This window comes from Lissotriton helveticus, chromosome 8 (genome assembly GCF_964261635.1).
Source record: "Lissotriton helveticus chromosome 8, aLisHel1.1, whole genome shotgun sequence".
In the NCBI taxonomy this organism is placed as follows: Eukaryota; Metazoa; Chordata; class Amphibia; order Caudata; family Salamandridae; genus Lissotriton; species Lissotriton helveticus.
The window spans coordinates 1,172,219,602-1,172,232,599 of record NC_136069.1 but is presented as its reverse complement, the minus strand read 5'-3'; the positions used below and the strand labels follow the sequence as shown (position 1 = coordinate 1,172,232,599).

The window sequence follows — 12,998 nt, the reverse complement described above, 5'->3', positions numbered from 1 at the left end:
AGGTATTAAGAAAACCTATGTATTGCTGAAATGGGAACAAAATATGGAGTTTAAAAGCAGTGGTTATTTGCACATCTCTGAATGGATGTATGACGTTACGACGCATACTTTTACAACGCCTACCTTTACAACGCAATTTTTACAACGCAGGATCCGTTACAACGAATGTCTTTACAACGCATGTTTTTACATCGCAGATGCCTTTACAACGCATGCCATTACAACGTAAGTATAGGTAAGTATATAATATTTATTTTATATGTAATTAATTAAAATTAATATAATTTAATTTAATTTAATTTTAATTTTACTTTAATTTTCTTTTCTTTTTAAATATATATATATATATTTCTTTTAATAATTTAGGTGTTTTAAAATAATGGGTGTAAAAGTAGGGTAAGTGCTGGATAGTGTAGGGGTAAAAATTACTATTCTAACTCCAGGGGGTGTAATAGTAGGGTAAGTGCTGGATAGTGTAGGGGTAAAAATTACTATTCTAACTCCAGGGGGGTGAAATAGTAGGGTAAGTGCTGGATAGTGTAGGGGTAAAAATTACTATTCTAACTCCAGGGGGGTGAAATAGTAGGGTAAGTGCTGGATAGTGTAGGGGTAAAAATTACTATTCTAACTCCAGAGGGGGTGAAATAGTAGGGTAAGTGCTGGATAGTGTAGGGGTAAAAATTACTATTCTAACTCCAGGGGGGTGAAATAGTAGGGTAAGTGCTGGATAGTGTAGGGGTAAAAATTACTATTCTAACTCCAGGGGGGTGTAATAGTAGGGTAAGTGCTGGATAGTGTAGGGGTAAAAATTACTATTCTAACTCCAGGGGGGTGAAATAGTAGGGTAAGTGCTGGATAGTGTAGGGGTAAAAATTACTATTCTATCTCCAGGGGGGTGAAATAGTAGGGTAAGTGCTGGATAGTGTAGGGGTAAAAATTACTATTCTAACACCAGGGGGGTGAAATAGTAGGGTAAGTGCTGGATAGTGTAGGGGTAAAAATTACTATTCTAACTCCAGGGGGGTGAAATAGTAGGGTAAGTGCTGGATAGTGTAGGGGTAAAAATGACTATTCTAACTCCGGGGGGTGAAATAGTAGGGTAAGTGCTGGATAGTGTAGGGGTAAAAATATTAATTAATAATAGAATTACTTACATTATTTTTTTAAATAAATAATATTTTATTTATAAATATATTAATTAATTAATATTTATTTATTTTAAAAAAAAGTAATTAAATAACATTTTTAATATAATTATATACTTACCAATACTTACGTTGTAATGGCATGCGTTGTAAAGGCATCTGCGATGTAAAAAAATGCGTTGTAAAGACATTCGTTGTAATGGATCCTGCGTTGTAAAAGTTGCGTTGTAAAGGTGGTTCGTCGTAAAAGTTGTGTTGTAAAGGTTGTATACCCTCTGAATTTGTGGGTAGCCATACTAGCATCTGAATTAGGGGGCATTTTTCAAAACCTCTTCTTTTTTACACACTGTCTAGTATTCTGTGTTTCCCTAAGTCTCCCCATAAAAATGGTACCTCACTCGTGAGGGTAGGCCTAGTGCCCATGACAAAAATTGGTCAAAACGCAACATGGACAAATCACATTTTTCCACTGAAAACTGACCCTTTCTTTACAATGTGCCTAGCTGTGGATTTTGAGCCCTAGCTCTACCGTCACCTGGATAAACCTAGCAAAAACGGTACTTTTTAAAAAAAAACTAGACACCCAGGAAACTCCAGGATAGGGTGACTTGTGTGGCTCTCACCAGGTTCTGTTACCCAGATTCCCTTGCAAACCACAAACTTTATTAAAAAAATAATAATAATTTCCTCACATTTCCGTGATGGAAAGTTCTGGAATCTGCAGGGAGCCAGAAACCTCCTCCCATCCAGAATTACACCACGTTTTCTGATAAAAATGGTACCTCACTTGTGTGGGTAGGCCTATTACCCGCAACAGGAAACAGCCCAAAACGCAATGTGGACACATCATTTTTTCCAGTAAAAACGGACCCTTTTTTCGTAATGTGCCACCTGTGGATTTCGGACCCTGAGCAGGCACACAGGGAAACCTAGAAAATCTATAAATAAACTAGACACCCAGGGGAGTCCAGGATGGGGGGACTTGTGTGGCTTTAACTAGGTTTTGTCATACTGAATCCCTTGCAAAACACACACTTTGTAAAAAAAAACATTTTCCTCATATTTCTGTGATGAGAAGTTCTGGAATCTACACAGAGCCACAAACTCCCACTCACCCAACATTCTCCCAAGTCTCTCAATAAAAATGGTACCACACATGTGTGGGTAGACCTATTGCTCGTGACAGGAAACCGCCCAAAACGCAACATGGACACATCACATTATTCCACAGAAAACTGACCCTTTTTTTGCAATGTGCCTAGCTGTGCGTTTTGGGGCCTAGCTCAGCCGGTACCTGAGGAAACCTAGCAAACCTGTACATTTTTTTAAACTAGATACTCAGATGAATCCAGGATGGGGTGACATGTGTGGCTCTAAATAGGTTATGTTACCCAGAATCCCTTACAAACCTCAAACTATGTCCAAAAAATCACAATTTTCCTCACATTTCTGTGATAGAAAGTTCTGGAATCTGAATTGAGCCACAACATTACACCCACCCAGCATTCCCCCCGAGTCTCCTGCTAAAAATGGCACATCACTTGTGTGGGTGGGCCTAGTGCCCGCGACAGGAAATGGCCCAAAACACAACATGGACACATCACATTTTTCCACATACAACTGACCCTTTTTTTGCAATGTGCCTAGCTGTGTATTTTGGGGCCTAGCTCAGCCGGTACCTATGGAAACCTAGCAAACCTGCACATTTTTTAAAACTAGACACCCAGGGAAATCCAGGTTAGGGTGACTTGTGTGGCTCTCACCAGGTTCTTTTACCCAGAATCCCTTGCAAACCTCAAACTTTGTCAAAATAAATACATTTTCCTCAAATTCCTGTGATGGAAAGTTCTGAAATCTATAGGGAGCCACAAACCTCCTCCCACCCAGCACCCCCTCATGTTTTACGATACAGTTGGTATTCCACTTGTGTGGGCAGGCCTATTGCCCGAAATAGGAAACTGCACAAAAGGTAATGTGGACACATCATTTTTCCACTGAAATCTGACCCTTTTTTGCAATGTGCCTAGCTGTGGATTTGGACCCTAGCTCAGCCAGCACGCAGGAAAACCTAAAAAACCTGTATATTTTTTACATTTAGACACCCAGGGGGATCCAGGATGGGGTGCCTTGTGTGGCTCTAACTAGGTTCAGTTATCCAGAATCCCTTGCAAACCTCAAAGTTTGTAAAAAAAAAGAAAATGTCCTCACATTTCGGTGATCGAAAGCCAAGCACCATCCATGTACACCGCCAGCCCAGTGACAGTCCACGCACACCACCAGCCAAGCGACAGTCCACATACACCTCCAAACATGTGCCATCCATGCAGACTGCTAGCCAAGGGACAATCCACGCACACTGCCAGCCAAGCGCTAGTCCACACACCCTGATAGCTAAGCTCAAATCCACACACATCACTAGCAGAATGCAGGCTCACACAAAGCCAGCCAAATGCCAGTGCACACAGACCATTAGTCGAAATCCAGTTCTCAAATGCACACACACAGAAACTTTAGCTAGTGTCTAGCTGTTTTCTGGCCCCTTGGGGGACAGATGAGCCTACAAATATCACTGTTCTGCCCCTAAGGGAAGACAGAAGCAGCCAAAATGGGTTCACAAAAAAAGGGGAGCAACCCTTGCCTAAGGGCCTGCTCTTGGACATGCCCATAAACATATCTCTGGTTCCTAGTGGGCTTTCTGCCCCCCCCCCCGGAGTGGGAAGAAAGACTGGGGCTATTTTTGGGGGGAGGGGGCATTGGCATCTCCCAATGTGGGCAATCCCCAGCTCTCTTTTATTAAAAAATAAATTCCTGGTGTATAGTGAGCTTTCTGCCCCCACCTGGGCAGATTGGGAGTAATAAACCCCATCTGCCCCCTCAAGGCGGACACAAAGAATACAGTCCCTTTTTTGTGTGGGGGTAGGAAGCATTGGCTTGCCTATTTTGGGCTGCCCCCACCTCTACAAATTAAAAAAATTAATCCCTGGTGCCTGATGGGCTTTCTGCCTCCCCAGTGGGATAGTTCAGGGCTAGTAGCTTCAACTGCCCACCAGTCAGAAAGACTTCTGTTGTTATAATTGTGGGTGGGGACATGGCCTTGCCCATTGTAGGCAGCCCCCATCCCTCTTTAATAATAACAAAAATAAACCTGGTGTTTAGTGGGCTCTCTGCCCCCCACAGGGGGTAGATCGGGGGTAAGAACCCCATCTGCCTCTGGGGGGCAGAAAGACTTGATGGCCGTCGCCGCGGTGCGGTCACTGCCGTGAATGATCCACAGGTTGTTGGATGCAGCCGTGGTGAATGCCGGCGTCCCAGATCCTACTGCCGGTGCCAGAAGCCCTCCCCGCCCATCTCCACATTGTTCCCTATTCAGAGTAACAATTCTCCCAAGGATCGGATTTACACCGCCCACGGGTCCTGCAGACGGCAACAAGCAGAGCCGTGAGAAAGTTTTTACTGGAAGCACTCAACGGACCCTCAAATACTACGCCCGAAGAATTCAAACTCATCATTTTGCATTACTCTAAAGCCCCTGCGATGCTGGCAGCTTCGCAACTCGACACCTCCATCCAAGAGGCGACCGTAACCCAGGCAAAACTATTATTGAAGTCCTGAAGATGATCCCCTTTATTAATTGAGCGAGGGATCGAAACGTCCGTCGACACCTATGAGTGGCCATACATGAAAACAATTTGTATTTTAAGTTGTATGTACTACTCCAGGCGATACTGTCAAACTCTCGATTCACAACAGTACCCTGCCTGCTCCTTTCCTTTGCCTGAGACACCCCTTTCACTCTTTTCTATCCTTCCTTTTTTCCCCCCTGGTACGGCACAGGATTGTGTCTTACTGCAATGCTGTAGAAATGTATTGTAACCGATTATCTTTTATCTTTTGTTAAATAAATTCCCTGTCCGGCTGGACAAGGAAGTTAAATATATAGCAGCCTATTGTGTTCTATATAATATTTGCTTTTTATTGTCACGAATGCTAAGGACCTTTGTCTCCTAAAATGTTAGGGTTGAGGGCATGCAATGGCCATACCCCTATGGACCACACTGCGTCCCATTCTTTCAATCTCCCTGGTGCCGTTAGTAGGATAGACTACATAATGCTAGCCCTTCCAACTTGGCACAAGGTAGTCGATATGAGGGTGTTCCCTAGATCTAACAGCATCCATGACGCTCTACATTGCTCCCTGAACATTCTCATTAGCCTGCCTGAGCTGATTTTCTCTTCACTTGCCATAGATCTGATACACTCTAATGATGGGATGAGCTTTAAATGGAAACAAGCATTATAAATGCAATAGGGCTCGCATTAGGAAAGTTTGAGCTATTGGTCTTATAAATGTTTTTTTTTTATTTATGTGTTATTTTTTCAATTAGTTAAATTAACAGCTTTGTCATTTACAATGCCAATAGTGATAACTTTCGCAAATGTGACACCTATAGCATTTGTAATGCAACATGTTTTGTATTTACGTGACTTGGATGTATCTAATCTACCAGTTTCTATAAATTTGATTGAAAGTAATCCGATGTCAGTAAACATTCAACCCTTGTAATAAGTGTTGCAGCTAAAAACGTTCAATGACTTGTTTCCTCGTGCAAGGGACTGCTATAGCTATGTGTGCTTTTTGAGATACAAATGTTTTTTTGCTTGTGAACAATTTGTTTTATTCTATGTTAACGAGGGTTCGCAGCTTCCTCAACAATAACGTTTTATCAAAACAAACGTGGCAAATCCAACATTGGCAAGCCAAAAGGATGCTAACCAATGCCATACCTAATATTGACTTTGTCGAAGCTTTTTTTTTTTAATGAAATTTTTTTTTTACATGAAACTGCACCTGCTTAAGTTTTCTGTTTTTTGACGTATCTCGCTCCTAGGGCTAAAAATATAAACAAAATGCAGCATTTCTTAATAATTGCATATTCCTTGCTGATAGACTGATGGGGCATTGATTTTATTTTTATATCATGTAAAAATTGCTTCCATGCCTGCAAGTACACATATGACCGATTCGAAGGAAGATTATAACCTTCCTTTACAAATGGAAATGTTTATATTGGCTCCTGAGCACATATGTAATATAATTGCAAGGCATCGAGGGTGGTCGGGTCTCTTATTTCATCACGAGAGAATGATCGTATTTAAAAAAAAAAAAAAAAAAGTATTTCTCCTGCTTGTATGGCAATTGACGAGATGTGCAAGTGCTTACAACCCAGTGCACCTTGTTTCATTTTTATATTTCTTGAAGGACATACCATAATCGATAGGTTGGATTTAGCTGATCCTGTTTGAGTTCAACTTTTGAGGTTTTGTTTTTACTTAGAAGTAAGAGGCTAATTATGGATTTGGTGAAAAATGTGTGTTTACTTTTCGAATGCACCTACAAGGTTGAAATTATGCTAATCACGGTCTACATATGCCAGATTGTTCACTAACCTGATAGTTTTTCATAGTCTTTGCCAGTGCCCTCCCAGTTAATGTAGGAGTCCGACTGTCAAGAGCGCATGAAAGGGCTTGTGTTGTGTGACACATTTGTCATTCATGTTTTAAATACGAGTTGTGCTTGATTTTGCTGCTAACGGGAGTGCATGGGGGGTCGCACTGAAAAACGTAAAACCTGTTGCTTCTGTTGATGATCCAGCTCTCTCCTGCAGAGACTATTAAATCCACTACCAACAGTAAACAAAAAGTAACGCGTGCATACTAAAACAAGTCACCAGAAGTCACGAGAAGAGAAATGCAATCTAAAGTAGATGCATAAAAGGAGACACGGCCGGCGGCCGTGAAACTGAAAGTACGGCCGGCCGGCCGTGAATAATTAGGGGAGGAGCGCATGCTGAGAAGCTGCCTTTGATGTGGTAATGCGAGGCAGGCAGGCAGGCGGCTGGTGGCATTGTGCACGCGCTTTTTAGGGCTTGCACTTGCGCAATGGCCTAAAAAGCACATGCACTTGGTGAAATCGCCAGTGGAATCGTGCTTGTTTAAACGCTGTTTAAGCCCCAATAGAGCTTCGCCAGCTGTGCGCACAGCAGACGAGCCCTAAAAAGTGACCCCCCCACCCCCCACCGTGATCTTAGAGGTAAGATTAACAGCTCGCTACTGAAAGCCACTACCAAGCTTACATTCCACAGAAAGTAGATTGCGTGCAATGCCAGTGATACACAATACACTATCTGTTACACTGGGTAAGTGTTTTACATCCAGTCACACTAACACAGGCAGTGCTCCTAAACCTACTCGCATCAAGATTGCAGTAGGGTGAAATCTGAATAGTGGGAGGGCATATACCTGCCATTAGAGTTTTAGGTAACAATATAAGCAGATTCAATGAAAAGTTTAGAACAACTGGCACACCCTGCTCTGGGAAGACTTTCAAGAGGCCGTAGTCAAAAAGGTCTCCATGAAATTTTGGCGACTGGTAGCCAATAAAGGGTAAAGCTCTAGAACTCGCCTAACTAATTCCATTCACCTGGAGACCTGGCATAAATACTTGACAGATCTCTAAGGTCCCACTCCAGTCAAGAGCTTTGGTGAAGAAATCCCACGGATTGCTTCATCTGCCCCTTCATCCTGCTCAATCATTATAGGCATAAGCGAGACAGTGAAGGCAATTAGGTCCATATCCACAGGTAAAGCTGCTGGGCCAGATAGAGTTCCGGGGGACTTGTTCCTATCCAATAGTGAGTGCTGGGCCAGATATATAAACCCACTAACCACCCTTATACTAGCCAGGATGGAAATCTTGCAAAGCTGGAAGGGGGTGTAAATTGTCCCTGTACACAAGATAGGCCAAAGACACTCCCCCGAAACCTATAAACCTATAAGTCCTAATGTAATCCAAAATGTATCCTGTACCAGCTTGAGCAATGGATAAAAGAATATGGGGCTTTGTCTTACCTACAAGTGGCGTTTAGAAGCCAGACGAGCACTATCGTCCAGGTCGTCAGGTTCACAGCTATATATTGGAAGACTGCCTTACTTGAAAGATTGCACCTAGATCTGGTTTTTGTGGGCCTGAAACCCCCTTTTGACTTGGTTCCTCGCCCCAAAACTGTGGGAGGTCTTAAAAGGCAGCTGGATGGTAGCAGACCTCGTATATATTATTAGGCGCCTACACCAGGATACTTAGGCACAGGTCCGCTGGGACCTAGGGGTGAATTAACAGATCAGATAGTAATCCATAAGGGCCAATACCACGGGTGCATCCTCGCCCCCTCTTTGTTCTCCCTATACTTAAATGATGTGGTTGCCTATTTGGAAGTGTATGACTAATGCACCCAAGTTGGCGGGTAGGAAGATCCCCCTCATCTTATTTGCTGATGATAGGCTCCTAATCTCTAAGACCCCAAGAGGTTTACAAACACTGGTTAATAGATTTGGGGCCTTCTGTGCCGAAAGAGGGCTGGTGATCAATCAAGTCAAAACTACATTTATGACCATCAACCCACAAAGGTCCTTCACTGGCTCTATGACTCTTCATGGTGTCCCATTAGAAAAAGTAACAGATTTTAATTACCTAGGATTAACGCTATCCAAAAATATGTCCTGGACCACTCAGGTTAAAAAGCACCCTAAACCAAACACATCACACCACAGACATTCTTAGACCATATAGATCTTCCAAAATCAAGCATGCCTCACCTGTTATAAAACATTACATGGCCAAGGCAGAGACTAGCATGCTCTATTGGGCAGGGATTTGGGGATGCAGAAGCATAACTGAATTCAGTACAGCTGAAAACAACTTCCTGCGTACAATAGTTAATCTTCCTAAGAGACCACACTAGTGCACTTGTTATGAGAATTGGGCCTTGAGCCTGTAGCTTCCAAACGCCCAGATACGGCCTCTTCTCTTTTGGCATAGTCATACGTACACTTGCAATAATTGAATATTATCATGCCCTTAAGGACATAATGGCCGTAGACAAATCCTGCACTGTTAAATGTCTATGGTAATGGAAAGAACGCCTGACAGAACTAGACTTGGGTGAATATTGGCATGATGGTTCTCCACCCCTTTGAAGGGTAGCACTGAAGGGCTCTTCTCGGAAATAGAAGTGGGAGAAAGATATGCTTAGGGTGAACTGTGGTTCTCTCACCAATGCATGCAGAAATTGAGCCCCTCCTTGAATATTTGTTTGCCCCAGGAGCCAGAAATCTATTTCTCAAGTTGTGATATGGTATTCTTCCCCTGTAATCTTTTACATCAAAATGGCATTCCAACATCAGTGCAAACTCGACGAGCCCCGGTATAACTCCAAGCAGAGGAGACCTTACTGCACTTTAATTTTTTATGCCCAGGTTAAATTAGCCCTAGGAAAAATTGGACTTTTTCGATATGCAAACAGATGGGATGCAGGCAGGCTTCTATGCACTGAAGCCAGGGAATCTGTTGTAGTGTTGTGGCCAAATATCTTCAAGGGAGCTGGGCAATTAGGGCTAAAGCTATGAACTAATGCATGTTTGTTCTCTTTCATTTTTTCAAATCCCTATTTTGTATGTGTTTGATTTCAAGGTTTTAATTTTTTCTTCTTTTATTTTGGTGGATGTAAATTCTAATTCTAAGTGAGGATTTTCGGGCTCAACATAACTGTAAACATCATATTTTAATCTGTTTTTTAAATATGTATGTCTAGTATGAATTTTACTCTTGCACGAGCTTCTCCTTCTAGGAATAGTAAGCTGCATAGACGCTTGTCCATTAACGCACTTACGGTATTGCATAGAACTACTCTTCCACTTCGATGCCCCACATCCCCATGGGAAAAGAAACTTACTGACACACTCACCCATAATATTCACTCATGGGAGCGGGCTGTTATCCAAATGACGATAATGACGAAACACCACCGTTGCCAACAGACAAAACCTTATAGGCCTGTTTACTTATTGAGATATGTGGTTTACTGAATGTAAGTGCTGCAAACAACTTTACGCCGCCGAACCTCAGGTTTGTCGACCATACAGCTGTGTTCACCTGACAATATTTTATATGGTTATTGATCCACGCGGCTGGCCCCGAGGGGTTGTAAGCTGGAAGCTGTGTAAGACGCTTTTTGTACAATAAAGGTCTTTAAAAAAAAAAAATAGTATGAATTTTACTCTTTGTTGTGTTACTGCCTGTGGTGAAACACCTGATTTTATGTTTTTACAACCGAATAAAATAATTTTGATATTTATGTTAAGAAACTATATTTTTGTATGTTTTTTAATGATATTAGTGTGAAACGAAATTTTTTTGTGATATTTTTGTACTTACCTGTATAAGAATAGGGAAATAATATTTTTGTAACTAATATTCTTGACTCAATATTTTTGTTACACAATATTGTTGATTAACATATTGGGTCAATGATTCCATGAAAGCAGTCAGATCAAATGGTTGAATTATCCAATCACACACTTTCCCGTATTTTTATTCTCTTATAGGTGACATCTAAGCATATGAGTGATAATGAATCATTATGTAAAGGTCTGTCATTCAGAGTGAAACCTGTAATCCGTGGTAAATGTTCAGGAAACTATTCAGAAGAAATTCATTATATTCCAGAAGGTAAGATGGGCGCAGGTCGATTAACACCCCAATTCAAGTATTGCCACTTTTTAAATGAGTACTGCTACTCTTAATGGTGCTTATGCCGGGAGTCTAAAGATAAAGACTGAGGGCCAGATGTATCAAGTCTTTTTCCTATTCGCAAATTTGCCGATTCTCAGAATCGGCCTGTTTGCGAATGGGAGAAAGCCTTTTGGGATAGATCATCCCAAAAGGCCATAGCAAAATAAGCAATCGCAAAATTTACGATTCCCTATTTTGCGAAAGCATTTAAGGAATCGCAAATTGCGATTCCTTAAATACAATTCTGGGAGCACCCACAATTTGTGATTGGCCCTTAAGGAATCGCAAATTACCACCAACTTCAAGTTGGATGTAATTTGCCATTTCCTGGGAAAATGCACTTTTTTGCATTTTTCAAAGTGCCATGTGGCGCACATATGTTTGCCACATGTGCACACATGCATATTTCAGGGGTGCAACAGGGTGCCCTTTTGGCATCCTTGCAGCCTTGAAATTACATTCTCAATTTGCGAGTACCTATTAGGTACTCGCAAATTGCCAATGTCTTCCCATTAATTCCTATGAACCTCTGGGCCCATAGGAATGAATGGGAATGTATTCCATGATTGCAAATCAAAATTTGCGATTCACAATTAAGGAATATGTAGGAATCGTAATTATTATTGCAAAACCTACATACAATGTATTTTGCGAGTCCTTAATAGCGAATCGGTAAGATTCGCTATTTAAGACCTGCAAAATACAATGGCGATTCATCTGCCCCTGAATTTAGAAAATCTACAAAAAAACAACATGAAATGGTTTTGTCTTGAAGCATGTCTTACTGTTAGACCAGAAGCCCAGAAATATATGCAGTTATAAATATCAGTAGGCATTTATCAAGCAGTCTTTAGGTCTCGCTTATTGACAGCTTTAGCTGTTTGGAGGAGAGGTCATGTCATCAAAACCACACAACATACACATCCATACAGATACAGAGAAGGGCTCTTGGACAGGCCATTTCAGCGACCAACTACTGCGGTTCAGCTTGCTTTAGTCCTTCGCTGACAGGGTTGTCTATCAACCTTGGGATCATCGCACAGGGTTTTGAGATGTGAAGTAGTTTTAAAAATAGTCCACACACCTACATTGGCATTTATTTATTTATTTTCAATATATATATTTTTATTTGGAAGACCCTTACTCTCTTTAAATAGTGCAGTCCCTCTTTCCTACATTCCTTTCTGGCTCACAGTGATGCCCCCATGCACGTTCCTTGTTCATTTTGTTTCTAGTATTATTTTTTTTATTTAATTTTTTATTTCTAAGGTCACAACAGTTCCAAGTGCTACTGAGCAGCCTGCTTCATCATTAAGTGCTCAATGCACTTTTTAAGTTTATCATTTAGACTTGTCAGTCACCCAAATAAGAATGTTAAAAGAAAAGAAAATGGCCTTTATGTGTCATTAGCCATATGTATGCACACGACAAATGCATATTTGTACGCACATGTCGGTCATCTTACAATGGTACCCATGATCGGTGCTACATAGGCTGTGACGCGGTGCAGCCATTTTATTTACTCTTTCATTCCAACATGTGCGAGGTAAACAAAACAAATACAGAGCCAATGCAATGAAGCAGTGGTAAAGCCAATAAGTCGCACTCATCTTCTAAAGGCAAGACCTATGGACTTTGGCAATGATTGTTTAGAATGGTACCCATGTACTTATCCACTTTTATTGAATCCTCCAACTGTCTCGATCCCTCACAGTCAAGATTTCGCCCCAGATACAGTACCGAATCGGTCCTGGTCAATGTGATTGACAACATTTGCATGCAGGCGGACACCGGCCGAGCAGTAATTCTCATACTGCTCGACCTGTCCGCCGCATTCGACACTATCTCACATCAGATTCTGTTAGAAAGACTAGAATCGATAGGCATCCAGGACACTGCTTTAGCCTGGATGAGGGACTTTCTCAAAGGAAGAACCCAAACAGTGCACCTCCGACCCTTCTGATCAAAAACCACCCAGTGACTAAAGGAGTACCGCAGGGCTCTTGTCTTAGCCCGTCACTATTCAATATTTATGTGACCCCAGTAGCAGCTCTCCTCAGGAAGATTGGGTTTACTCCCATTTCCTACGCAGATGACACGCAGCTCCTCCTCACCTTTGATAAAGACACCCCCAACATCAAAAGCATTTTTTCAGAAGGCATGCGAACCATAACATTATGGATGAGCAGCAATTTCTTGCAGTTCAATGCAGGGAAAACTGAAAT

At 41.7% G+C, this 12,998-nt stretch overlaps 1 protein-coding gene across 2 annotated transcripts in view; it reads left to right on the top strand.

The window, feature by feature from the left end:
• The window catches only part of LOC144773202 (granulocyte-macrophage colony-stimulating factor receptor subunit alpha-like), a 372,152-nt gene that overhangs the window by 119,366 nt on the left and 239,788 nt on the right, over window positions 1-12,998 (top strand). For both annotated transcript variants that reach the window (XM_078658090.1, XM_078658091.1), the window contains one exon: window positions 10,587-10,710. In XM_078658090.1, the coding sequence (XP_078514216.1) occupies window positions 10,587-10,710 (124 nt within the window). The remainder of the gene's footprint in view (window positions 1-10,586; window positions 10,711-12,998) is intronic.